The sequence below is a fragment of the Actinia tenebrosa genome, unplaced genomic scaffold (assembly GCF_029948245.1).
Source record: "Actinia tenebrosa isolate PJP-AT-01 unplaced genomic scaffold, QUT_ActTen_1.0 PGA_scaffold6__47_contigs__length_16458017, whole genome shotgun sequence".
Taxonomy (NCBI): domain Eukaryota; kingdom Metazoa; phylum Cnidaria; class Anthozoa; order Actiniaria; family Actiniidae; genus Actinia; species Actinia tenebrosa.
Window position 1 is genome coordinate 13,615,826 of NW_028292583.1, and position 26,321 is coordinate 13,642,146.

The 26,321-nt window shown below is 36.4% G+C and overlaps 6 protein-coding genes across 6 annotated transcripts; 1 reads left to right on the top strand and 5 right to left on the bottom strand.

Annotated features, from left to right (window-relative positions):
* Window positions 1-1,672: 1,672 nt before the first annotated feature.
* LOC148906132 (uncharacterized) lies at window positions 1,673-4,427 on the bottom strand. The gene is made up of 6 exons (XM_089039554.1): window positions 4,305-4,427; window positions 3,534-3,599; window positions 3,276-3,426; window positions 2,919-3,188; window positions 2,446-2,835; window positions 1,673-2,360 (listed from the first exon to the last, which is right to left on the bottom strand). Exons 1-6 carry the CDS (start codon window positions 4,392-4,394, stop codon window positions 2,104-2,106), a joined length of 1,224 nt encoding a protein of 407 aa, XP_088895680.1. The 5' UTR covers window positions 4,395-4,427; the 3' UTR covers window positions 1,673-2,103.
* A 4,308-nt stretch (window positions 4,428-8,735) lies between these two features.
* On the bottom strand, window positions 8,736-12,357 carry LOC148906133 (uncharacterized). Its single transcript, XM_089039403.1, has 6 exons — window positions 12,265-12,357; window positions 12,031-12,096; window positions 11,776-11,923; window positions 10,901-11,170; window positions 10,428-10,817; window positions 8,736-10,342 (listed from the first exon to the last, which is right to left on the bottom strand). The coding sequence occupies exons 1-6, from the start codon at window positions 12,355-12,357 to the stop codon at window positions 10,077-10,079; spliced, it is 1,233 nt and encodes a 410-aa protein (XP_088895529.1). The 3' UTR covers window positions 8,736-10,076.
* On the top strand, window positions 12,270-14,809 carry LOC148906134 (uncharacterized). Its single transcript, XM_089039552.1, has 3 exons — window positions 12,270-12,720; window positions 12,981-13,195; window positions 13,486-14,809. Exons 1-3 carry the CDS (start codon window positions 12,432-12,434, stop codon window positions 14,653-14,655), a joined length of 1,674 nt encoding a protein of 557 aa, XP_088895678.1. The 5' UTR covers window positions 12,270-12,431; the 3' UTR covers window positions 14,656-14,809.
* LOC148906135 (uncharacterized) lies at window positions 14,224-17,039 on the bottom strand. The gene has a single exon (XM_089039551.1). The coding sequence runs from the start codon at window positions 16,833-16,835 to the stop codon at window positions 14,952-14,954; it is 1,884 nt and encodes a 627-aa protein (XP_088895677.1). The 5' UTR covers window positions 16,836-17,039; the 3' UTR covers window positions 14,224-14,951.
* A 455-nt stretch (window positions 17,040-17,494) lies between these two features.
* LOC148906136 (lactadherin-like) lies at window positions 17,495-19,927 on the bottom strand. The gene is made up of 5 exons (XM_089039404.1): window positions 19,633-19,927; window positions 18,849-19,336; window positions 18,041-18,182; window positions 17,708-17,961; window positions 17,495-17,545 (listed from the first exon to the last, which is right to left on the bottom strand). Exons 2-5 carry the CDS (start codon window positions 19,185-19,187, stop codon window positions 17,495-17,497), a joined length of 786 nt encoding a protein of 261 aa, XP_088895530.1. The 5' UTR covers window positions 19,188-19,336; window positions 19,633-19,927.
* A 3,543-nt stretch (window positions 19,928-23,470) lies between these two features.
* Window positions 23,471-25,897, bottom strand: LOC116292436 (uncharacterized). The gene is made up of 6 exons (XM_031699755.2): window positions 25,817-25,897; window positions 25,458-25,556; window positions 25,219-25,359; window positions 24,572-24,670; window positions 24,263-24,440; window positions 23,471-24,090 (listed from the first exon to the last, which is right to left on the bottom strand). The coding sequence occupies exons 1-6, from the start codon at window positions 25,817-25,819 to the stop codon at window positions 23,948-23,950; spliced, it is 663 nt and encodes a 220-aa protein (XP_031555615.1). The 5' UTR covers window positions 25,820-25,897; the 3' UTR covers window positions 23,471-23,947.
* Window positions 25,898-26,321: the final 424 nt, after the last annotated feature.

Here is a 26,321-nt window from a genome sequence, read left to right on the forward strand (position 1 = left end):
TAAAATAAAGAAAGTTATTTTAATTTAAAAATTTCATGCAAACCCTTAAACACAATTTAAAAATCTCATGATTGACGTTTTTTCATTTTAAACTCGAGTGATTCAAGGAATCCAATTCGTCAAGGTACTTCTAAATAACTGTAGCTACCTGTATACTAGGAAATTTATTCTGTAAAAAATAGCCAAAACTCTGTTTCTCGAGAAAATCTCAAATGTTGCTTGTCAAGCCTGAAGAAATAGTGACAAAGGCCTTTAATTGCTTTCATTGTTCGCTTTCCTTTTGACACGGATTTAATTGATCTTGGTGTTATTTTGTACATAACACATACAAACATTGGAAGATCAAGAAATCTTTTAATGACTGCTTTGTTTGTCGTCGGTTGCAAAATTGAATTTCTTAAATAATAATTTTTGCGGCAATTCCCTTTTTTATATATTCAAGAATAGTTTTGTACACGAATATTATTGCTCGTAATAAGTTCGTGTAATTAGCTTAAAAATTATTACACTGCCTGTATATCAGGAGAAATAAGAAATCGGTAGGACAGGAACTAATACCCGAGAAAACTTCGTATTGTAGCCGACTATAATATAAAACACCTGCCGTGTACTTATAACCATATATATATACTTGCCGCCATCGACAAGAAAAAAATAATTAGGTTGCATTGTTTTACTTGGAAATCAGAGCCACTCTTGAACTATATATAAAGGAGCTAAGACCTTTACCATGAGTGAAAATACAGTTGGACTTGAGATCGTAAAGTTTACTTACATGTTACTTGTGCCGTTAAACATAGTCGGTAATTCTCTCGTTTGCATTCTATTTTCCAAGAAGTCAAGTGCTTTAAAGTCAAGCTTTACCAATTCATTGCTCTTGAACCTGGCCATTGCAGATTTATTACTGGGGTTAGTAGTTCTCATCTGCTCCCTACTCGTTCACATTATTGGCTTACCTATCACTGATGTCTATTGCAAAATATCGGGAGGTACTTTGTATCTTACGTGCAGCATATCTGTTTGTACTCTTGCTATAATATCCTTAGAGAGATATATAGCTATTCTCAAGCCTGTTTTTCACCGCAAACAATCAAGAAATCCGAGGCTTGCAAGAGTGATCCGTCTTACTTGGTTGATATCCCTTTTGGTGGTGAGCCCAGTCGTGGTTTTTCTCAAGCAAGTAAAAGTCACTGACATCCAAGTAGACTGTGGATTCCATGATACAGATGATGACATCAATTTTGGGCGGATTTACGACGGTGTCGTTGTTTTATTTCTATTTCTTGTTCCAAATATTTTAATTTGTTGGCTTTATGGGCGAATTATGTTCAGTTTATGGTTTTCGAAGCGGCATACCGATAAAGAGCGTAATGTGGTACTCCAGAGGTCGCGGAAAAAGCTAACTAAGCTAATGCTAACGGTGACACTAGTGTTCACAGTGTCATGGATCCCTTATTACGTGCGTACTGCTTTATCTCTCGTCTTACCTCACACTTACCTGTTCTTCTTAAATGTTGTCGTTTGCCGCATTTTTATCATAATTAACTCTAGTGCCAATCCTGCCATCTATACCTTCCAAAGTCGTCGTTTTCGAAAAGAACTTAAAAAACTCTTTAGTTGCAGAAAAAATTAGTACCCTCTTACCAAGTGTCCTCCTTTAATTATTTTTACTAAACCAAAACTACCCATACTTAGATTATAGAAAAGCGGAAACAAATGTGCAAAGCCATTGGAGACTGAATGATCCTGGTGTTATTCCCGACCAATAGATAAAAATGGGTGTTGAGAGACCACCACTACTATAGTTAAATATGGTAAACCAAGGATATATACTTGAACTAAAATTAAATCTGACTCTGCATCAGTGCTTTCAGTGTCACGCTAAATCGTATAAAGTAGAAAAAGCATGCAATCTCTTCTACCAAAAAATGGAATCACCGGTAAGAAGTATATATTTATAGTGAAAAAGTTCAGTGCCCGCAATTAGACTCCAGTTCTACAGCACTACATACTGTATACATAACTGGCTCCAAAAATAAGCTCAGTCCGCATTTACAAAATGAAATAAACTATTGATAACATCCATACACTATGGTATTATTTTTAAACTACAAGTTTGACTTCATAATGATATTTGTATCCTGGTCGTGTTGCCATGTCCTGAGGATATTCATCTGCTGTAGCATTGTTCAGCTCACATGTGGATAAGTTTGGATAGTAGTTGAAGGTCTGACATGCAGTATATAGCAGGCAATATCGAAAACAAGTCAGACTATCTGACACTTGGTAGAGGCGTTGGAAGACGTGGTTACAGAGAACAAGTGGCTGTGGATTTTCTTGAAACATCCTGCTGGGTTTCTCTGTTCATGAAAAAAAGAAACAATAGGATATCAAAATCTAGATAATAAATTGCACAAGAAATTCGTCTAGGATTAGCTGGCTTACCGTTGCGGTAGTGCTGGACACAATATCTCGCTGACCAGGACAAGGCGAGTTTCTTAAGGTTGTAGACATAGAAGGAGTAACAGTTGCGCCCATAAATGTACGTACTAAAGTGGCAGCAGTTACCGTTGGCATGAAAACAGAGCTTTCTTTTGACAATACCGTCAGCAAGAGTTGGAAAGTTACCCTCCATGTATCCTGTAGCTGTAGCACCGCAACGGTTTTGTGGTAGACACTTGTTTGGAATACGATAATAGCCTCTTGCACCGCGGAACACGTACCAATCATTCTCAGTCAAGTTGGTGTCATCTTGAATGAGGGCTGATGTTAATTTGGTTGATAAACGAGAATCATCGTCAAGATATCGATGGTTGGTGCACACCTCAGAACTATCTGTAACAGGAATGTTGAACTTTTATCAGACTGATTAAAGAGTTGGTCTATCACACTTGAGACTGGAAGAGGAATAACCTTACCTTTAACTTGTAGATGAAGGGTCTTGGTGTTAGAACCAAGAGCATTGGTAGCAGTACAAAGATATATGCCTTGATCAGTCTTGTTGACGTTTAAGAGACTGAGATGAGTGTTGCTAGAACTAGATTGGATAAGTTTTCCTTTGTGTGTCCAGATAACAGTAATAGGCGAATCCCCTACGGGTTTACACTGTATAGTGACGTCTTGGTGTTCGTATGTAACGATGTTGGGTGAATCAGCTTGATTAGCAAAGACGGGACTACCGAGGGGTCCTACCCGGAGAGAGAAAAGGAAGATTTGTTATGATATTTCAGTGACAGTTAGCCAGAACTTAATGGGTTATAAAGAAATGTTGATACCTTTTCTTCGACCAAGAATCGTCGACCTGAAACAAAGATGACCATCGGATGAAACCCAAGTCTTTGGATGAATTCTTATCCATCGTGCTTCGATATCCCTGTCCAATGTCCTTGTAACATATCCGATATCATTGGTATTTCCTTGAAAAGTCTGGAATGGAACAAAAAGATGATCATGGAGTCTGTCTTAAGAACTACAAAATTATAATAGACAGTTGTATTTTCATGCCTTACTCATAGAAAAATGATTACTGTTACCTTAACCTGCGAAGCAGCATTGTCTTTATAAAATATAAAATTGATGTTGTCAAGGCTATATGACACCTTTAAGAGAAAGTGGAAGGAGATTTATTGTTATTTATTGACAATAGGAAAGTAATGCAAAATATGCCAAATAATATTCTATATTATAGTGTAAGAAATCGCACGACCTCGAATACAATTCGTTATTCTAGGCACAAGTGAATGATGTTTTGAAAGTTCTTGTAATTGCACGAGCCTTTAGGCGAGTCCAATTAAAAAACGTTCAATACTTTTCGAGTACATATATATTAATTACGAATTGTACGAAAAGGTCGTGCGTTTTTTTATTGATGGCACACTCAACAAAATATTCGAAGCGAAGGCATTTAGTTGTCACCAGACTAGTTGTAAAAGTTTTAGTATTATGTATAATTATATTTATTACATGTTTATTATATTATGTTTTGTAGATAAAATCATTTAGCAAATTTTACAAAGTGGATCCCAAAGCAACTTAATAGGAACTTCTACGATGTATAATTAAGAATTAATTGTACTCCTCTAGACCAATAAGAATCGAGTAATTTTTATGAGTGTACTATAAGTATTAATACTGTGTTAAAAGTGCAACAACAACAACAACAACAACAACAAAACACATATAGATCTTGAATTATGTTAGATTTCAGCCAATCACAGCGCGAATAGCTGTTTTGCCGCCGGCCCTCATTCTCAGCTGGTGACGAACACGCGATATTCCTATCTTTAAAAAGTAAATGGAATTACCTGGTATCTCGTCACCCATCGGGCAACACCATTTCCTCTTCCTTGCGTGACTATGCCCGTTACGAGCATTACGTGACCAAAGTCAAACATTAGCCAATGGTTTCCACTTTTTGTTTTAGGACACCAAGAGTAAGCGCCTGTTGCAGAATTCAACCTTCCTTTATATGGTTCATGGTCTGAACCATAGAAAGACGAAGCTGTTATCTGGTTATTGGGTATTTCTTTATCTTCTATACCAAGATCTGCAGGAGAGGCTGGGTACCGGAAATAAACAACATTTAGAGATTTCAATGATAAAAGTAGATAAAAAAGTTTAAAAGGGTGTGGTACTTACCTCGACCATACGTGTATACTTCTACCCTCATTGATATGTGTTGATTCCAGGTGACGGGGTTAAATCTGACAAAGCGTACATATATGACAGTCGGTAGGACGTGGCGGACTACAGTTTCGCTATCTGAATTTCCAGTAAATACCTGCGTATTGATATATAAAACCTATTTCAGAATCATAATTTTCATACTATTAGCCTCGATAATACCTGTCGTATAAATCAGTTTTAAGTTTGTCATATAGAGGTTACATAATTTACTTCACATGGTGGCATGGATGGATTGGCCACTTTCAACGGCTGGCTGTCAAAATTAATTTGTAAAATTTCAAACACGAAATATTATGGTTAAATATTAAGAAATTAAAATTTTGAAAGGGTATAGACAATACATTTGCAGATTTCAGTTTGCTGGTTTCTATTTTTATCAAAATTGCTGTAATAGTTGTTAAAATAGTTTCTTTTTTGTATCTTTCCTTCACTCGTAATTGATTTGCATAGCGACATCGTTTTCGGTCATTTTTGGCGGTTGTTGTCAGTCTTCAAGTTTTGTGTCTAACGATCGCTTCATGGGAGAACATTTATGACGCCCAGCATGACCGTGTGACCTCAAGAAAGATTTCCATGCATATAAAAGCTCCCACTGAACTAACCTTCCTAACACCTCCTTCCAGGTATTCAGTCCACAAGACTGTATTATTACCATACGACAGGTAATAGCTTGTTACCCACTGATTATACGCATGTCTCCCTTGTGTTGCAATGGCAGTGACAAACTCCATTCTGCTCAGATCTATCTGTAACCACTGATTCGTGCCTAATGTTCTAACCACCCAGGCTTGGCTCGAACCATATTTGGTCCAATGTAAGCGGCCATATGAGCCAGGAAATCCAGTGAAAGTTGTAGAAGCTGTAACAAGGCTGTCTGGTATTTCTCCACTCATCATCCCCAGGGGAAGCGTTGGCTCTGAATTCCAAAAAAAAAGTTTTTAATTCTATTTTCTTTACATAATATCAATGCATTTTAACCTACTTGCTTCGCAGCCGTACAATTCGGTTCTGATGCACACGTGACTAAACCAAGTCTCTGGGATTATTTGGACATAACGAGCAGCGGTGATCGTCTGTAAAGTCTGGATTGTGACCTCTCCACTGTTGAAGTTCCCTGGGAACTAGACATCACAACTCATTAGCATTAGTTTATGAAAATTCTTTACGATGTAAAAAGATATACTGCGTTCGACTCCCTCTCTCCAGACTCGGTTTCAAGGCCTGGTTCAAATCTAGATCGATTGCTTGGTTTGATTCTTAGCTTTGATGTGGTGTTTTTATTTGAGCTGGACCCATGTGATCAGAAGCGGGTCAAAATAGTAGTATGGAAATAGAAACGGGAAAGTCTATTTTGTACTATATATAGTCTTACACAGGCCTTGCATCAGAAGTCCTACTTACAATTCGCTTGGCTCCATTCTCAAGATATGTCAACCAACGTCCTTCAAGAACTGCATAGGACAGACTAAAGGTTTTAACAAACTCGTCGTCATTTGGGTTTCCTTGTATGGCGATAGACTTGATCATGGTGACGAGCCCCAAGTCTATTTCTAGGTGCTGGTCAGCGTTAGCTTTACCAGCACACCAGACATGCGTGTTGTGGAGTCGGGCTTGTTGAGGACCGAAGGTAGTTAAAGGAAGTCTTGAGGTTGAAGCAGTTAAATTGACTTTACTGGACTGGATCCCTAGGATCTCATTGCAGTCTTTTGGTTAAACAAAAAAACAAAACAAAAGGATGAGCAGGGAGCGCTGAAGAGGAGGGTGTTAGTTTGGTGTCCACTGTATGACTCTCATAGAAACGATTTAAGAGAGTTCATAGAAAAAAAACACCAGCATTAATTTCAACGATATGAGCGCTGACAGTCGTTTTCTGTTTTTAATCAATATCAAAATCAGCGTCTTTACAAAAAGCTATATCAGCATACATTCATCAATGTATGCTGATACGTGAAAACGAAATAAGAAAAATGCCTAATACATAGTATATATATATATACCTATAATATATTTGAAACCAAACACCCATGTACTCTTAAGTATAAGGTGCCAAATAAATTGTATTGTATTGTATTGTATTGTAAACGTATTCCACATGTGTTAAATTTAATGCAGACGAGCAAAACCTGTTGTTTGAATTTATTCAATTCGGCACAATTTGAAATTCGACGTTTACGCTAGGCCGGATTTACCAATCTGAATCTATTGATTGCTAGTCTCAAACTAAGCCGTCTACCAATCCAATTTCTCCCCATCCCCGCTCCCCTCCTCAACGCACAGTTTTTAAGGTGTGGTCTGTGTGGTCCTTGATTATATTCATCATAGTTAACTATGTATTCATCGAGAAATGAAGTTAACCTAAATTTTAATAAATAGAGCAACCTATTGTGCGAGAGGTTTAAAACATTTAAATAAAATTCAAAGTTTTGCAATTTTGAGTCATTGGTTAGTAAAACATTTCACCATATTACCTTCATCTTTTGCTATAGTGTTATGTAGCTCCTGAGGTAAGATAATAGAAGTAAGGGTAAGAACGTATTTCATAAATATTGTAAACTTTTTTAATTGTTCAGTTAGTTATTTTGATATTTTAAAATTACCAAGCACAGGCTCCATATAGTTAGAATTCAAAACAGCGCCTGGATAGATTCGTGTTTCAAGGTTGCAAGGCTTTTACTTTTCCACATTCGTAAAAAGAGATTAAACATAAATACATAAAAAGTATTATATATTATATATATATACGCCTCGTGAGTCCAAAACTTTTGACGGCTAGATGACGAAAAAAATACATGCATATATATAGCTATATATATACATATACGTTTCGGTGCTATTTTTTTTGAAAAGAAATAAACAGTAAACAAAGAGCAACTCCGCTGCAAATATGCTAAAAAAAATTCTGATTGAGTGTTTAAGAACAACTTGGTAACAAAGTTTTGTTGAGTTGAAATGATTCAAATCGCTATCCTTTATATATATGTATAGTATCCCTAACATGTGAAAGTTTTAGGGATTCGGTGTATATATATATATATAATAATTTTTATGATAATTTTTGATATGCATTTGATATACTTGTATATACTTATTTCAATAAAGTTAGTCACCAAAAAACCTAGTAAGCTGAGATCACTGAGGATCATGGGAAACTTTTAATATCAAACAAGTAAAGCTTTTGATACAATTTGCAGCTTGAGGATGCTCAGGAGAGGTGAGACTGTAGCTGGTAAAGGATCTAAAATCCATCAACAGTTATTAAAGCGGTTGAAACATGTAAAATGTAACTACCCATAATCCTTGTTGGTCTCAGCTTTGTAGCTTTTCAGGCGACTAACTTTATTGAAATAAGTGTATACACTTATTTCAATAAAGTTAGTCACCTGAAAATCTATAAAGCTGAGGCCGACTTCATGGACTTGCGAATTTTTTACCAGTTACAGTCTCACCTCTTCTGAGCATCATCGAGCTGAGTTTGTATTAAAAAAGCTTTGTATATATATGCTTTTGTAATATAAAGTTTCCCATGAGGCTCAGTGATCTCAGCTTTCTAGGTTTTTGCTGACTAACTTTATTGAAACAAGTGTATGCACAAAAGGGTCAAAGTTTATTTATTTGAAGGACCAGAATTAAAACATTCCTTTGGAGTCGACACAGTTTGATAATATTAATAGAAAGTTCACTAAGAAGTTGCCTCGATAAAGTTTTTTTTAAGGTTCGCGAGTTATTTAGAGTACTAACTATATGAATTCATTGGACCAGTTTGCATGGTGTTTTTTTGATTCCCTAAAAGTCAAAATGTATTTACATCTGTGTACTCAATTTAGAACGTAAAAATGAAACATTCAGCTTTACCTGTAACAGGTGTAGTATAAAACACGCCTTCCAAACTAAAGAACCCATGTCCAATTTTTTACTGAATAAAAAAACTACAGCTTGTTTTAAAGATCCATCCTGGAATAAGGATACGAAAGACTGCGTAAACTACTAATGAAGCTATGAATTTTGAGGATAATTGAGTATGATATTAAATATTAAGTGAATGCGTTTTCTTTGGTATAATTGACAAAATGCACTCCTTTTGTTTGTACTTTAAAAGATTTACAGATACGACAAATGGGATAAAAGAATCGAGACTCCAGAGCTGGGAGTTGGGTGCACTACCGCTAATTAAGTAAAAAAAATATTAATTAAGTTCTTAAAATTTGGTTTTTGAAATCTAAGTTCGACGAAAGACCAGCGTCCGCAACGTTAGTACAGCTAGTTCCAATATTTTCAACTCGGTGTTTGAGTTTCTAAATGTTCGGGCATTCTGGATTTTCGATTCACGAGTTGAATTTTACATTTAAAGTTCAGGCTGACGCACACGAGGCAAAGAATACATAATGAAACACGTGATATTTCTTTTAGTCTAAATGTGTAAATGTGTAAATGTCTTTTTTCAGTGGACAACGTTAATGATATTGACTGTATATTCAACACACAAATGCGGTCCCAACAATTTGACCGTTAGTTAGTTATGTCATAGCCGCCATGTTGGTTTACGATAACAAAGCATTCCTCATTAGTGTCTCTGTTTAACCATGCAACATGGATTCCGTTTCATTGTTATTTATATCTCAAGGTATGACAAAGCATTCCTGATTAGTGTCTCTGTTAAACTGACCAGCATAGCTTCCGTTTCATTGTTATTTATATCTCGAGGGATTTTAAGCCATGTGCTTGCGCCCCAAGTATAAGTTAATCAAGGAAAAGATAAGCAAACTCTCAGTCAGAGGCTATGGGCTGGGTGGCGAGTGCACTAACTACAACAATCTTAGCAAACGTTTAAGATTATGATAACTTCAGGTTTTGCTAGTATTATTTTGCATACAATGAAATTCATGCCATCGCAGTAGTATGTAGCATATATTTTTATCTCATTCATCTTCCAAACTCAACAAGAGGTTTTTCTTCTGTTTTACTTGCGTCTTTTGGGGAATTTAATAAGTGGTGAGCAAAAACACCCAGAAACTAATTTAACGATATCCTCGGCTCTCGATTGAGTTCTTGATTACGCATACGACAAAATAGTTAAGGAACGACAACTACTTCTACCTTGTTCAATCAAAAATTGCGTTCATGTATAAAAAGTGCAAACTTGCTACCAGGTGTTCTTTAGGACGTTCACGGGAAAATGCGAAGTAAATGTCAATTTTCTTAAACTTTGCCAGTTAATAAAACACAAAATAAGCCCTAAAAATAGGGAATCACCGTGCAATCTTATGAGTTTATCAAAAGTATCTCGTCATTCGTTCAAATGATTGCTTTTTTCGTCCACCAATTGTGTGTAAGCATGATGGGTAGCAGAATGGGTCTCCAACTTCTAGCGCTGTCTTACTTTAAAAACTCAATCAATTTGTTTCGATAGTTACAGGGATTGGATAGTGATATTTGTATCCTGGTCGTGTTGCCATGTCCTGAGGATATTCTTCTGCTGTAGCATTGTTCAGCTCACATGTGGATAAGTTTGGATAGTAGTTGAAGGTCTGACATGTAGTATATAGCAGGCAATATCGAAAACAAGTCAGACTATCCGACACTTGGTAGAGGCGTTGGAAGACGTGGTTACAGAGAACAAGTGGCTGTGGATTTTCTTGAAACATCCTGCTGGGTTTCTCTGTTCATGAAAAAAAGAAACGACAGGGTATCAAAATCTAGATAATAAATTGCACAAGAAATTCGTCTAGGATTAGCTGGCTTACCGTTGTGGTAGTGTTGGACACAATATCTCGCTGACCAGGACAAGGCGAGTTTCTTAAGTTTGTAGACATAGAAGGAGTAACAGTTGCGCACATAAATGTACGTACTAAAGTGGCAGCAGTTACCGTTGGCATGAAAACAGAGCTTTCTTTTGACAATACCGTCAGCAAGAGTTGGAAAGTTACCCTCCATGTATCCTGTAGCTGTAGCACCGCAACGGTTTTGTGGTAGACACTTGTTTGGAATACGATAATAGCCTCTTGCACCGCGGAACACGTACCAATCATTCTCAGTCAAGTTGGTATCATCTTGAATGAGGTTTAATGTTAATTTGGTTGATAAACGAGAATCATCGTCAAGATATCGATGGTTGGTGCACACCTCAGAACTATCTGTAACAGGAATGTTGAACTTTTATCAGACTGATTAAAGAGTTGGTCTATCACACTTGAGACTGGAAGAGGAATAACCTTACCTTTAACTTGCAGATGAAGGGTCTTTGTGTTAGAACCAAGAGCATTGGTAGCAGTACAAAGATATATGCCTTGATCAGTCTTGTTGACGTTTAAGAGACTGAGATGAGTGTTGCTAGAACTAGATTGGATAAGTTTTCCTTTGTGTGTCCAGATAACCGTAATAGGCGAATCCCCTACGGGTTTACACTGTAGAGTGACGTCTTGGTGTTCGTATGTAACGATGTTGGGTGAATCAGCTTGATTAGCAAAGACGGGACTACCGAGGGGTCCTACCCGGAGAGAGAAAAGGAAGATTTGTTAGTAGTGTTTAAAAAACGAGTAGGAGTGTTTTATCAGGTATAAAAGCACGAGGCGTAGCGGAGTGCTTTTATACCTGATAAAACACGATCTACGAGTTTTTTGAACTGCTTAAAACACTCATGAACAATTTATAAGATTTTGGTTCAACTGGAGCCACCATACACGTCACGAACATGGATTTTTATACTTCGATAGAGATTTGACGTCACGGGCATGCGCAACCAGATTCAATAGAAGCTCCCACACGTTGGATATAGCGTGCCAAGGCAAAGACAGGCACGTTAGTCAAAGTTCATTAGGGTTGACTATGACCTTGATCAAGCTCTATGTCTTCATCTAAACTTGGATGCATACTTCATCCCTGATGAAGTCATCCTCATAGTATTCGAGTGGTCTTTATATAAAATCACTTGAATACTAATGAAGAGGACTTTATCGGGTATAAAGGTTCATGGACGTGACGTGTATGGTGGCTCCAATTGGACCATAAGCTTATGAATTATTAATGAGTGTTTTAATGATATTTCAGTGACAGTTAGCCAGAACTTAATGGGTTGTAAAGAAATGTTGATACCTTTTCTTCGACCAAGAATCGTCGACCTGAAACAAACAATTTTATCTGGAATCCAAGTCTTTGGATGAATTCTTATCCATCGTGCTTCGATATCCCTGTCCAATGTCCTTGTAACATATCCGATATCATTGGTATTTCCTTGAAAAGTCTGGAATGGAACAAAAAGATGATCATGGAGTCTGTCTTAAGAACTACAAAATTATAATAGACAGTTGTATTTTCATGCCTTACTCATAGAAAAATGATTACTGTTACCTTAACCTGCGAAGCAGCATTGTCTTTATAAAATATAAAATTGATGTTGTCAAGGCTATATGACACCTTTAAGAGAAAGTGGAAGGAGATTTATTGTTATTTATTGACAATAGGAAAGTAGTGCAAAATATGCCAAGTAATATTCTATATTATAGTGTAAGAAATCACACGACCTCGAATACAATTCGTTATTCTAGGCACGACTGAATGATGTTTTGAATGTTCTTGTAATACTCCCTTTGCTAGATCGCGTAAGACCGCTGGAAAAAGATATTGGGGCGCGCTTCGATAACTTGGAATCGAGGCTATCCCTGTATACGAACTCATCTCTCTGTGACAGATATAAGAGGTTTTTAGTATTAGTTGCTGTTAAGAAAGCTTTTTGATCGTTTCAACGACTTATGGAGGTAAATAATACTAACAAGAAAAGGCAAAGAAGCCGAGGAAAGCAATGTGCAGCAGCAGCTTGCAATAGCTTTGAATACTTGAACGATGGAAGCCGTTCAAACATTCGGTTTTTCCAGTTCCCAGCGAAGGTATCTTTGCGAACTCGCTGGTGCAACTTGATCAAGAGGCAGCATGGGAGAGATGGATTTTATGTTAAGCCATCTACAGTGGTCTGCGATAAACATTTTCAGCAAGAAGACATTTACAAACCTCCAGGAGGAACGCGACATAGGTTACGGCCAGGTACGTGAGCTAAGTGATTATCGATCAAGCTGGATTTACTTTGTTTGATTGTTTCATTCAAAATGCTTACTGCATGCATGGAGCCTATGTAATGGCTTATAACATGTTCTTTCAGTCAAATGATAAGTAAAAAGTCAGATACATTAAATTCTACTTTCCTTGTGCCCATTATAGACTAGCTCGAACCTAGTAGCTTACTCAAAACTCGTTTCACTGTTTAAAATTACCTATTTATCACTATCGTTTCACTGTTGTTGCAGGTGCAGAGCCATCGATTTTCGAGTGGTCACCTCAACCCAAGAAAAAGACAAGAAGAGTTTTGACAAGAAGAGTGTTAAAAAGTAAAGAAAATGTGTCACCAAAGCCTCAAGAACAAAGCGTTTACATTGACATTGAAGAGAAAAAGGACCTTGAAGAGAGCCCCAGTGAACCTGCAGTAAATGTATGCGAGACTGACGAAACTGATATGCCTCAGGTAGTTACATACAAACTATTATGAATGTTTTTTTTCTTTTGCCCAAAAAATATACCCTTGGTATTATGGGTTTACCTTGCGAGTATAAAACTAATAAGTCTCATTTTATGTTGCACTGATAGCAGCACAGAATGCCATCCAAGTGCTCAAATATAAATGTTTGTAAAACTTATAAATGTGTTGTGCTGTTTTAAATAACTACCCATAATGTTATTGTTGTTCATTGCTATATTTATTATTATATATTTATGAGAGTAAACTTGACAAAAAACTTTCTTGTTGTATTGCAGGTACAAGAAAAATCCACACAGACTGACTGGTCATTTGATTTTCCATCATCTTCAAAGAATAATGACCATGATTATGCCTTCACCTTTACTCAAACACCTAAGTACCCTTGCGAATACCAACAGACTATGCAGGAAAGGCTAGAAGTCAAGTCAGAGATGTTGAACAGTCTTAGGGTTAAAGTGGGAAATTTACAGAAAGAACTTGATGACTACAAAGAAAGGGAATTCAGCCTTCAGAAATTTAAAGATGATGACTCTGCCATTCAGTTTTACACTGGATTCCCCAACTATGATACACTTGTGCACTTTTTTAATTACATTGAACCAAAACTTGAAAAAATGCAGTATTGGGGCAGTGGTGATGTAAAAGATTCCCAGACATATCAAGAACAAGGCAAAAAGAAACCAGGTCCCAAAAGGAACATAACATTTATAAATGAGTTTTTTATGGTATTAGTTAGACTTAAAGTTGGTCTTTTTGTCAGGGATTTAGCTGATAGGTTTAACATCTCTATGGGTCATTTTTCCAAGATTTTTTGTACCTGGATAAATTTTTTATATTTTGAATTAGACCAGTTATTTCCATTTCCTTCTCAAAGTGCAGTGAGAAGAAATATGCCAGAGCAGTTTGCTCTGTATCCAACAACAAGGGTAATAATTGATTGTACAGAGATATTTGTGGAGGTTCCCTCTTCTATGACAGCGCAATCATTAACATGGTCGAATTACAAACACCACAACACTTTTAAAGCTTTAATTGGTATTTCTCCAAATGGTCAAGTAACCTTTGTTTCTAAACTGTGGGGTGGAAGGGTTTCAGATAAGTTTATAACTCAGCAATCAGGCTTAATCCAATTTCTTAATACTGGGGATAATGTCATGGCTGACAGGGGGTTTGATATTGGAGACATCTTACCTCAGGGAGTACATTTAAACATTCCTCCTTACAAAGGTAGTAGAAATCAGCTTACTGCTGAAGAAGTTCAAGAGACAGTGCATATTGCATCTGTACGCATTCATGTGGAGCGAGCAATAGGGAGAATAAAGGGATATCATATTCTTGATGGGACCCTGCCTTTAAGTCTATCTCATGTAGCTAATCAGATATTTACTGTTTGCTCCTATCTAACTAATTTTTTGCCACCTTTACTCCCACCAAAATGTATCTGATTAATAATGAGATTATTATTAAGATAATTACAAAAGTATTTTTCTACTATAAAAGTCTTCGAATGACTATTTAGCTATCAAGTAACCAAGAACTTTTTGTACATTTCATACAAATCATGTATGTAAGATTTAGTAATAAAAATACAGTGACTTGTTTTGTCCAAAAACGTTTTTCTTAAAAACAAACCATATGTTGATAAAAATTTGTGCAAAATTGTTAATAGCCTGCAGTCAGTATACCCACAAAATACATGTACATGTAACTACTGACTGCACTTTAACTATATTTTACAAGGCTAAACACTTCTTTTGGCCTTTTGTGTCTTCTTGAAACTTTTCCAACCACCATGCTTATAAAGTGGGATGCCATGCTGAACTCTTCTTGTAAACACTTCGGGGAGAAATGCCCTTCGATAGAAGTATTCGATCCTTGGTAGAACAAAACTAAACCACCACTGTCTATCAAAGTATACTCTTTCAATGTTCAAGTTTGCTGGACCAAACCAAACTACAAAATCAATCCATTGTAGCTCACAGACAAACATTTGTCCCTGGACTTGATAGTAGTATTGATGACCATGTTTTAGTTTAGGAACTTGACCGTCTCGTATTGATAAACAGAAGTTTTTGTCCTGGCATGCTTCTTCAACAGACATTCCTTTCTTCGAAAAAGGACATTTCACTTCTAATCCACCCTGCTTCTGCCCATTAGCATTCTGGTCGAAAACCATTCTGTCAAGGCTTGCCCCATATCCTGGCCTGACTTTTGAAATAATTGTTCCTACTTCCCAGACTTTCAAATTTGCATTCCCCTCTCTAGCTTTCACTGCAATGTAGTCTTCAACTGCAACAGATTCATGCAACTGTCCATATTCAAGTGCTGGAACAGGCTTTCTGACATCAGGGATATACATCATCCTCTTTAGCAGCTTATCAGGTTCTGACGTCCTGACTGCTGCAGATTTGAAATTTGAAGCAGTCAGTTTAATCCTCTTTAATTCCCGCCAAGATGCATTTGCACTCTGTCCTCTTGTCATCCTCTCAATTGTTTCTATTTCATTGTCATCAGCTTTCTCAGTATAAATGTCAATCATTGACTTAAAATTCATAGTTGAAATGTCATAAAAATCATTGAATGGCAACTCAATATCTTGTTCTATTTCAATATCTGGTGCACTTTCAGGAACTGACTCACAAACATTGTCAATAATCAAATTCTCATCATCAACTTGCAGAGGCTTGATATCATGAAACAAGAAAAATGAAGAGCTTTGCATAGATTGAGCAAGATTGGAACACAGTGTTTCAAGTCTTCCTGTGTTTATTTGTCTGTCATCTGGAGCCCTTGGATCATACAGGCTGTTTTTTGCTTTTTTTCTTGCTTCTTTTCCAAAGCTATACTTTGTAATTACGATGTCATCCACTGGCTTAGGCTGTATCCGAACATTTCGAGGTACATTCCAACTACATAGCCTTGATGTGCATGACACTGGCTCACAGCTTTCCTTCAAACCTCTATGGGAGAAGTCTTCCATGGCAAATAAGACCCCACCAACATGATTACAATGGCCACGACCATGTACACCCCTCCCTGCTGGGCACATACAAGCAGCTTTTAAAACATCTCCAAGATGAGTGAAAGAGATAATGGCCTTGTATTTCTCTTGCTTCATGGAAGCCAACACTTCTGCTTCGACATACGTAACTCTCGTAGAACAACCGACTCGAATGTCTTTGATATGTCCCTCTTTAAAAAACTGATACGCTTTGAGTTTTTTGTAAGCTGATGTCTGAATAGATGTGTGGTTATACTTGGATGTCTTGGTTACAAGGTAATCGTAAAGCTGCACAAGGTTAAACGTGGGTAGGTTTCGTAAGTCCTTGCTCCACTGGCAGTGTGAACATTCACGCGATAGCTTTTCGTAGGTTGTTTCTTCGTTGCTTTTAGTGTTTGATACGATATTTACTAATGCTTGCTCTCTGGCTTGCGGTTTTACATAATGATCCTTGGTCTCAGCATCTCCTTGTAATCTTAAATCTTTCCTTTGGAAAGTTGTGTGACATCGAATCACAAGGTCAGACTTGTTTCCACTCGACGTCTGATTTTCACGACGTAAAATCTCGCGTAATTCCTTGACAGTAAACTTTTTTAGCTCATCAAGCGATGGAATGGTTTCCATTGAATTAGTTCACTTAAAAATTTCAAATAAAATCACCGTATTACTGACTTTTGCTACTACTTGGAATAAAAAACACACTCGTTGATAAGGGATTGTTGTTGTTGTCACGCCAGCAATACAGGGATAGCCTCGTTTTCGCGTTAGAAGCGAACACGCGGCTTAGAGTCCAGCGGTCGCTAACCGAGAACTCGAAACTGGAGTATTGCACTAGCCTTAGGCGAGTCCAGTTTAAAAACGTTCAATACTTTACGAGTACATGTACAGGGCTCGAAATAGCGGCCTGCCAATGGCCAAATGACAGGCCAAATTTCAGGTTTGGCAGGCAAAAATAACGATGCACTGCCAGATGAATAATAAAATGACATGCAAAATTTACTGGAATGACCTCCTTTTACCCTGCTCCTTTACTTTGGCAGGCTGAAAAAAATTTCTATTTCAAGCCCTGATGTACATTAATTACGAATTGTACGAAAAGGTCGTGCGATTTTTCATTGATGGTACACGCGAAAAAATATTCGAAGCGAAGGCACTTAGTTGTCACCAGAATAGTTGTAAAAGTTTTAGTATTATATATAATTATATTTATTACATATTCATTATATATGTTTTGTAGTTAAAAACATAGCTATAAAATTTTATTATGTGGATCCCAAAGCAACTTAATAGGAACTTCTACGTTCAGAATCAGAATCGGGTAATTTTCGTGTGTACTATAAGTAATAATACTGTATTAAAAGTGTCAAAAAAACATATGGATCTTGAATCATGGTAGATTTATTGGTTTTTAAAGACCTTTGTGGTGATTTTGTTTGTGACATTATAGCTGGTGACGAACACGCGATATTCCTATCTTTAAAAGTAAATGGAATTACCTGGTATCTCGTCACCCATCGGGCAACACCATTTCCTCTTCCTTGCGTGACTATGCCCGTTACGAGCATTACGTGACCAAAGTCAAACATTAGCCAGTGGTTTCCACTTTTTGTTTTAGGACACCAAGAGTAAGCGCCTGTTGCAGAATTCAACCTTCCTTTATATGGTTCATGGTCTGAACCAAAGAAAGACGAAGCTGTTATCTGGTTATTGGGTATTTCTTTATCTTCTATACCAAGATCTGCAGGAGAGGCTGGGTACCGGAAATAAACAACATTTAGAGATTTCAATGATTAAGTAGATAAGAAAGTTTAAAAGGGTGTGGTACTTACCTCGACCGTATGTGAATACTTCTACCCTCATTGATATGTGTTGATTCCAGGTGACGGGGTTAAATCTGACAAAGCGTACATATATGACAGTCGGTAGGACGTGGCGGACTACAGTTTCGCTATCTGAATTTCCAGTAAATACCTGCGTGTTGACATTTAAATTTAAGACTGTTAATTTTTATGCTGTTAGCCTCGATATTACCGGTCATATACACGAAGTCGAAATATGGCGACCAATTTGAATAAGTATTGTTGTAGACTGACTAGCCTCACGTTTACATGGAAATATAAAAACGTTTTCACAGGTATGAGAGGTAGTCAGTCGCTAGTCACCCCAGAACAATAGATATTTCGATTCGATATATGAGTCAGTTTTAATTTTATATAGAAGGTTTCATAGTTTACGTCACATGGTGGCGTGGATTGACTACTTTTAACGGCCGACGGTCGAAATCAATTCAAACCACGAAATATTATTGCCATTTGTTAAGGAATTAACATTTTGGGCTAGACAATACATTTGAAGTTTTATGTCTGCTCGTTTCCCTTTTTCCAAAATTATTATAACGTGAGTTACGATAGTTTTTGGTTAGAGTGGTTTTTATTAACCCATGAAACAAAGTGTACTAATTAGAGTGAAATAGTTGGATAAACATAACTGAAAACAAAAGAATTAGAGTGTAATAGTTTTAGATAAGCTAAAGTGTATTTCACAGGTTTATGAAAACCACTCTATAGTTTTCCTTTACAACCAACATGATCAAGTGTTGTCAAAAAAAAAGTCCATGAAAGCTCCCACTGTACTAACCTTCCTAACACCTCCTTCCAGGTATTCAGTCCACAAGACTGTATTATTACCATACGACAGGTAATAGCTTGTCACCCTCTGATTATGAGCATGTCTCCCTTGTGTTGCAATGGCAGTGACAAACTCCATTCTGCTCAGACCAATCTGCAACCACTGATTCGTGTCTACTGTTCCAGCCGCCCAGGTTTGGCTCGAACCATATTTGGTCCAATGTAAGCGGCCATATGTGCTTGGGTGTGGCACTGAACCACTCCAATATGTAGAAGCTGTAACAAGGCTGTCTGGTATTTCTCCACTCATCATCCCCAGGGGAAGCGTTGGCTCGAAATGCGTTTGCATTTTAACCTACTTGCTTCGCAGCCGTACAATTCGGTTCTGATGCACACGTGACTAAACCAAGTCTCTGGGATTATTTGGACATAACGAGCAGCGGTGATCGTCTGTAAAGTCTGGATTGTGACCTCTCCCCTGTTGAAGTTCCCTGGGAACTAGACATTATCACAACTCATTAGCATTAGTTTATGAAAATTCTTTACGATGTAAAAAGATATACTGCGTTCGACTCCCTCTCTCCAGACTCGGTTTCAAGTCCTGGTTCAAATCTAGATCGATTGCTTGGATTCGATTCTTAGCTTTGACGTGGTGTTTTTATTTGAGCTGGACCCATGTGATCAGAAGCGGATCAAAATAGCAGTATGGAAATAGAAACGGGAAAGTCTATTTTGTACTATATGTAGTCTTACACAGGCCTTACATCAGACAAATAATCAAAAGTTCTACTTACAATTCGCTTGGCTCCATTCTCAAGATATGTCAACCAACGTCCTTTAAGAACTGCATAGGACAGACTAAAGGTTTTAACAAACTCGTCGTCATTTGGGTTTCCTTGTATGGCGACAGACTTGATCAATGTGACGAGCCCCAAGTCTATTTCTAGGTGCTGGTCAGCGTCAGCTTTACCAGCACACCAGACATGCGTGTTGTGGAGTCGGGCTTGTTGAGGACCGAAGGTAGTTAAAGGAAGTCTTGAGGTTGAAGCAGTTAAATTGACTTTACTGGACTGGACCCCTAGGATCTCATTGCAGTCTTAAAAGAAAAAAGAAAAAAATCTTTGTATGGGAATTTTCTCATAATTCTTTGAAAGCTGCAAGTTATCATTCCAGTGTTTCTTTTCATGCGTTTATTTATTAAGAGATATAATGTATTTTATTATGAAGTTCTTCTTTATCATGGTATGTATAGTGCAGTCAACATTCCGGTCTTACCTTTATCAATAGCGGTGCTAGCATCCAGTAACTATATTTGGTAGAAAAGTTAGAAAAAACTATATTCTAAATATATTCTAAAATATAATAGAAAATTAAATAAATGTAAGGCAGTACTGGACAAACTTGCGCGATATAAGAGCTTCTGAGCACAAATACATTCACTCACAAGCCATAAACAAAGTTAAAAAATTATCACTAATTGCTGAGCACTTTTAAGAAGCAAAATTGATATTTTTATTGGAATCAAAGTATTGAACAGGAAACCACAGTGTTCCACAGTTCACTCAAATTTAGTCCAGCAGTAAACCTATGGTTTCAGCTGCAACGACCACCAACAAAAGGGCTTTGTATTCTATTGGTGCAATGTCGGACAATAAACAGTATGCCTTTAAAGTAATTAATTATATCTGTTATATCTCAAACGCGAAGAGGTGCGAACTAACTTAAATAAAATTAAATTTCAACAATTTTCGGAAGATCTTTTCACTTTTTTAAAAATTGAAAATAGCGTAAATTCATGGATATAATTTATTTTTGACTTCTTTTCTTAATTTGTGTAACTATTTTAAGGCTTTTAGTAAAAACTGGTGAGCAGCGTTAAGCAGTGTTGCGAAACAAATCGCACGCACATAGTTGCATGTGTTGTATTATTAGCGTTTCCAGAGCTGCAAACGCGTTGAATCACGAGGCTGTCTTATAGGTCGCTTTTAATATTAATATGGCGTCTTTTTCGCTTACTGAAAGCAAAAAAATGATGAAAAATTTATGTATAAAATGTCAACTAACTGAGTAAAGCGTTGATAAAAACAACCCTAAGATGTAACCAATTTTTACAACTCCGAAACGGGTAATAGTTTATTGAGATTCCTTGACGAGAAAGATTGACAGAAATCTTAAAGGTACTTTCCAAGCTACCAAATTTGTCAGTCGCCGGCAAAGCAAGTCGGATCAAGGATTCTACACACTAATTCACGAGTTATATAAGTGTAGAAGGGAGAGGTTCTTAAAAAGTTAATTGTTGGAAACTATATGATATTGCTGAGCCGATTTAAGTGCTAAAAATAACTTAAACTTCCTAAACATATAACCAATATAATAACAATTTTTTTTACAAATTTGTGCAATTTTGCTTGCCATCTACTGATATCGACTTCATATTCTTACAAAGTTATAGATAAAATCTAGAAATTATATTGGATAGAACATTTTGAACCAAAATTTTACTGACCTTCACTGCGTGAAATAAGAAGTACCCGAACCAGAGTTTTAAAAACATGTCGGACAGTTCAAGATGACGTCCAATTATCACTCAGGTCTGAATGAAGCGGTGTATGTGCCTGAGTCAGTAAACTTTAAGTCCAACCCTTAGTAACCTCTGGAGTTTTCTTCTATTACTTAGATATAGGGTTTTTTTGTGTGTGTGTGGCTAGGTACTAGTGAGACAGTTAATAATTTATGTAATATATACATAACACAACATATACATGACGTATGAACTCAATCCGAAGGTTAATTCTTTCGCGTTTCACTAAGATTTTCAAGATAAAAGTGAATCTGTACCCCATTCTCCCCTCCCCCCTCCAAATGTTAAACGTTTATGTAGAAGAACATGATTTTTTATCATAATAAAACTCTTCACTTCAATGATCTCCTATTAGGTATAGGGTTTTTTGTGGCTACATCGATTCATGGCAGTGATTCCTTGAATTGGAGGAGTGTAATGGAGCTAAATCTAGGCTGTTATTGATAGCTAACAGCTCGTCAAGCGTAATGATGAAAATGGTGAAAAGCTTTGCTAGTGAACGTTCTGGATAGTTAATAATTTATGTAATATATACAATATGACATATGAACCCGTTCCGTCGGTTAATTCTTTCACTAAAATTTTCAAGATTAAAGTGAATCTGCTAAAGTTTATGCAAAAGAACATGATTTTATATCATTATAAAACCCTTCACTTCAAATATCTTTTCGTCTCTAATAGGCCATTTCACGGATGCCGTTACTCAACCTCAGCCTAGTCAGCGTGTAATATATTCTTTAGAAATTGCCTACAACCTGTGAAATTTTTAAGTGTTTCAATTGTTCGTTGATGTGTAAATTCCTTTCATTACTGCGGACTGTAGTCAAATTCTAAAGAATAATTACGCGCTGACGAGGCTGAGGTTGAGTAACGGGATCCGTGAAATGGCCGATTTTCCGATTTCTAGATTTTTTCGTAATTTTACAAGAAAATGATGTTTATATAAAGTTATTGTTCAAGTTGCAAAAATCATTGTCTTTACTGAGAAGAAAGGGTCATAGAGTCATAGTAACTAGTAGAAAGGTTTCCTGAATGATATTTGTAAAGAATCTTTATATAGACACAAGTCTTTTGTTTTCTTTTTCCGGTGACAAATGGCCGGATTTTTAATAATGGAAGGCAACAGGGAACCCAAAAAGAGTTGTTCTAACCGTACGTAGGGGTCTGCAAACTCTACCATACCAAGTACATTGCTAAGGTAATATACCTTTTTAGTAAAAATACACAGGTGATTATTGAAAATCGCGCGCGCTGATTGGTCGAGAATCACACGATAATCACCTCCAGTGATAACCCAAAGTGGCGGCCAGCCGCTTCGTTGCTGTTGCGGGGAAAAAATGTCTTTTTTTTTTTTTTTTTTTTTTTTTGAAAGAATCACCTGTGTATTTATACTAAAACAATTATTTGCCTTAGACTCAGTGAATATCGGAGAATATTTACCTCGCGTCTCGGTAACGTTTTCCCATTTTAGACCACGTGTCATCCCCTAGAGAATAAGATTGATGTTTCTTCTCGACCGTTGAACAAATCGATTATACTCCTGGTAATGACACTTGGTTTAAAATAGGGGGAGGGGGAGCAGTAGGGTTAAACCCAAAATGCTTTGCACGCCTGGATCTGCCTCGGAAAAGATTATCAAAAGAATTGGGAGTCTGAAAAGTCTCAGATTTCTCGATTTCATAAGTTAACTGATGTTTATTTCAGATCAAATTCATTACACTACACAGTAGATTTACTTGTGTTAAAGTATTTAACGTGTTCACAAATGAATTGATGCAATCCATATATTACTTTTGGCATAATTGTATGCATCGAAAAAATAACTGTACACTTATTTTAGAAATTGATTAAAATTTCATTGTACATAATAAATATCACTTGATTCTTGTATTCTCCATTATGAGGGAAATTTCATCAATGATTGCCTAATCATTTTTTGGTTCTATAATAAATATGTTGATTTTTGTATAAATACATATTCAGACCAAAGCAATCGAACGCTGATACACTAGTATGAATATTTGATTTTAAATCATCTGTAGCGAGTAGATTATTTACAATTATGTTTATAAATTAAAGCTTCATTTCAATTTTTTGAGGATCTATCAATTTCAAAATTGGTCATTGTTTAGTCAGCTTTTTTTTCAAATTCCAATAACTAAATATATATATTTATTATATAGATATCGATGAAATACCAGGTTTTCTCTAGTGTCGAAAACTTGATATCTTTCACCAGTGGAAGAAACCATATCTTTCACACGTGAAGATATCGCTGTTGAATCGGCTTGCTATTCTAAAAAAGAATTTTTGAGCTTTTGTTTTATTTAAGTTTCATCGATATCTATATAATAAATAGGACATTACATTGCCGCTTGGAGATACGAATTTCATCTTCTCGTATTCAATTTAGATATCTCACTCGTTCGCCTCGCTCACTCGTGAGATATCAATTGAACACTCGAAGATAAAATTCGTATCTCCGCGCGCTCATGTAATATCCTCTATATTTTTTTCTTTCTAATGGCTCAGCAAGAAATCAGTTTACATTTCTTCACTCTTATCTTAGTAAAAAATGTTTTACCATCGCGTTTGATCAATTTAAACTGAAATTCATACCAACAGATGCGATTCTTAGCACAGGGTGAGGCTCGCCGTACACGGGAATGACCTTTGGATAAATAAAAGATAATATTAGTATTAATATTAGTATCATTATCAGATGCAGTAGAGTTTTATGAACGTACAGAACAACCAACTTACTTGTACCAGGTTATTAACTGATTAATTGATTAACTGTAAGGCTGGTAATACGACAAGCAGATGTATAGATTTTTTCTCACCTGTGTCACGTGACTGTCTCACCGACCCAGTCTCCTCGATCTTTTGTATCCAGTAGATTGAGCTTCGAGCACACATCATCGCCATCTCTTCATTTAGAAGAGATCGCTGGGTGAAATCTTTGTCCACTCTCCAGGTCGTGATTTCCCTTAATTCCAGTTCGTTATCTTCACGTAATTTCTGCTTAGAATAAAGAAATAGAATCGATTAATTGATTAAACAAAAAAGGAATAAATAAACAAACGGCTATGAATGATGGATGGATGGATGGATGGATGGATAGATATCAATAAATCCTATCAGATACTCACGCTCTCAATAGCCGCTTTTAGATCGTCTGGAGAAGCCTCTGTCGTCAATTTGGAAAGGTAACAGGCATTTTCAGATTTCTCGTGTATCATAGTCAATTTCTAAAAAGATATTTAATAATAAGATATAATTAGAACCAACATATCGTAATCTTTGATTAAAACAATAATTATGTATATTATTTAGTATATTGCTCTTGAAAAGAATCGGCATTTAAACAGACAACAAATAATCCTAGCATTTTGATCGTAAGCTGAAAAAGGTTTCAATACAAAGTCAATATGATCCAATCAGATTCGAGAATATACTTAAGTATATTATTTTGGCTGCAACGAAAATGCAAGATGCTGAAAATCGATTCTTTATAATTGAATTTGAAGAAAAGCAATTAGACACTAATGGTTTTTTTGCTTTTTGTTTTCACTTAATAATTATTTCTAATAAGCCTGAAGCGAGATGACGTTTAACCCCCGTCTCTAGACCATAATAGTTTTAAAAATTCTTTCATATTAAAATTTTTGATTCCTTAGAGAATACAGGAACAATAGTCATAATTAAAGACCAAAAGCAGTGTGAAAAGGATTATGGTCTAGAGACGGGGATAAAACGTCACCTCGCTTCAGGCTTATTGAGGTCTTTCAATACTAACCTTAGAAAAGTCTTGCATGACCTCAATCTCGTCCTTACTACCGTGGCTTGGAACTCGAAAATACTCTGTTCCAGCAACTGGGTCAATTTTTACCTTCTCATTCAACACGTGTCCATTGTTAAGTTTCAATTGAAGATTATACTGAAATGCAGATAAGAAATCGTACTTAGTTTCAAGCTATCAGGGCATTTGCAAATATGTCTGGAATTTGTTCGGGATTCTTTATGAATTCGACTTACCTCATTTTGTTTTTCCTTTGGTTGCAATGGAGCAGGGGCCGACTTTGTGTTATCATAAAGACAAAACCATAGGAGCATTATCAGTGATGTTGAAATCTTCTGTGAATTAAGAAAAAAATCATTAGAGATCCAAGTAGATAAATTAAAGATTACCGCTGACTCATAATATAAGTTCACCCTTAGCTTGCTAACGGATTCAAGTTGACTAGTGCTTACTCCTTGAATCTGTTTGAGCTTTTAGCTCTAGGTATTAGTTGACTTTATGTCAGAGATTTTTTAAAGAGCCCATCTGAATAAGAACCCAACATCTTAGTAAACTTTTTACAATTCGATTATATAAAATATTGCTATGCACTTACCATTTCTCTTGTTTGTATATATCGTTTTGAATATTTATCTATATTATTCTCAGTCTTGACTTCTAGTGTTGACTAGATTGCTGCAAATTTGTTAATGTGGAGAGTCTAACGATGGAGAGTTTTTATTTCCACTTTATAGCTATTTTTAGCAAGAGAGTGATGTCAACAATTTTCCCCAACATTCCTTTCAGTACCTTATTCTCAAGACATTACAACTGAAATACGAAGGCGGAACTTGAACCAAAGCGGAAGTTTGTACTTCACTTAGTCGCAACAGATTACGGATACATATACTATGTAGTATTAACTGAAACAGCTTTTTTCTCTCGTAATTTGCCTTATTCAAATGAATCTCAACAAGCCTCAACCAAGTTCTGTGAGTCAATAATAGCTGGTTTAATGCCCAAGTACCTGGAGCCCTGTTTTTTTTATCTACCTACGATTTACAAATATTTATTTTTGACCTTCATGTTCTTATTACAAATTTTGTTACTGCATGTCTTAT

Coding starts and splice junctions, on each gene's coding strand:
- LOC148906132 (XM_089039554.1), bottom strand. CDS start 4,394: ATGTTTGACTTTGGTCACGTAATGCTCGTAACGGGCATAGTCACGCAA. Junction 3,427..3,533: donor ATGCTGCTTCGCAGGTTAAG/GTAACAGTAATC, acceptor GTTCCATTCCAG/ACTTTTCAAGGAAATACCAA. Junction 2,836..2,918: donor CCTTCATCTACAAGTTAAAG/GTAAGGTTATTC, acceptor TTCCTGTTACAG/ATAGTTCTGAGGTGTGCACC.
- LOC148906133 (XM_089039403.1), bottom strand. CDS start 12,357: ATGAGTTCGTATACAGGGATAGCCTCGATTCCAAGTTATCGAAGCGCG. Junction 11,171..11,775: donor GATTCTTGGTCGAAGAAAAG/GTATCAACATTT, acceptor CTCTCCGGGTAG/GACCCCTCGGTAGTCCCGTC. Junction 10,818..10,900: donor CCTTCATCTGCAAGTTAAAG/GTAAGGTTATTC, acceptor TTCCTGTTACAG/ATAGTTCTGAGGTGTGCACC.
- LOC148906134 (XM_089039552.1), top strand. CDS start 12,432: ATGGAGGTAAATAATACTAACAAGAAAAGGCAAAGAAGCCGAGGAAAG. Junction 12,721..12,980: donor GCGACATAGGTTACGGCCAG/GTACGTGAGCTA, acceptor CTGTTGTTGCAG/GTGCAGAGCCATCGATTTTC. Junction 13,196..13,485: donor ACGAAACTGATATGCCTCAG/GTAGTTACATAC, acceptor GTTGTATTGCAG/GTACAAGAAAAATCCACACA.
- LOC148906135 (XM_089039551.1), bottom strand. CDS start 16,835: ATGGAAACCATTCCATCGCTTGATGAGCTAAAAAAGTTTACTGTCAAG.
- LOC148906136 (XM_089039404.1), bottom strand. CDS start 19,187: ATGCAAACGCATTTCGAGCCAACGCTTCCCCTGGGGATGATGAGTGGA. Junction 18,183..18,848: donor TGGAAGGAGGTGTTAGGAAG/GTTAGTACAGTG, acceptor GTCAACACGCAG/GTATTTACTGGAAATTCAGA. Junction 17,962..18,040: donor AGTATTCACATACGGTCGAG/GTAAGTACCACA, acceptor TCCGGTACCCAG/CCTCTCCTGCAGATCTTGGT.
- LOC116292436 (XM_031699755.2), bottom strand. Junction 25,360..25,457: donor CAAAGGAAAAACAAAATGAG/GTAAGTCGAATT, acceptor TCTGCATTTCAG/TATAATCTTCAATTGAAACT. Junction 24,671..25,218: donor TCATGCAAGACTTTTCTAAG/GTTAGTATTGAA, acceptor ATATCTTTTTAG/AAATTGACTATGATACACGA.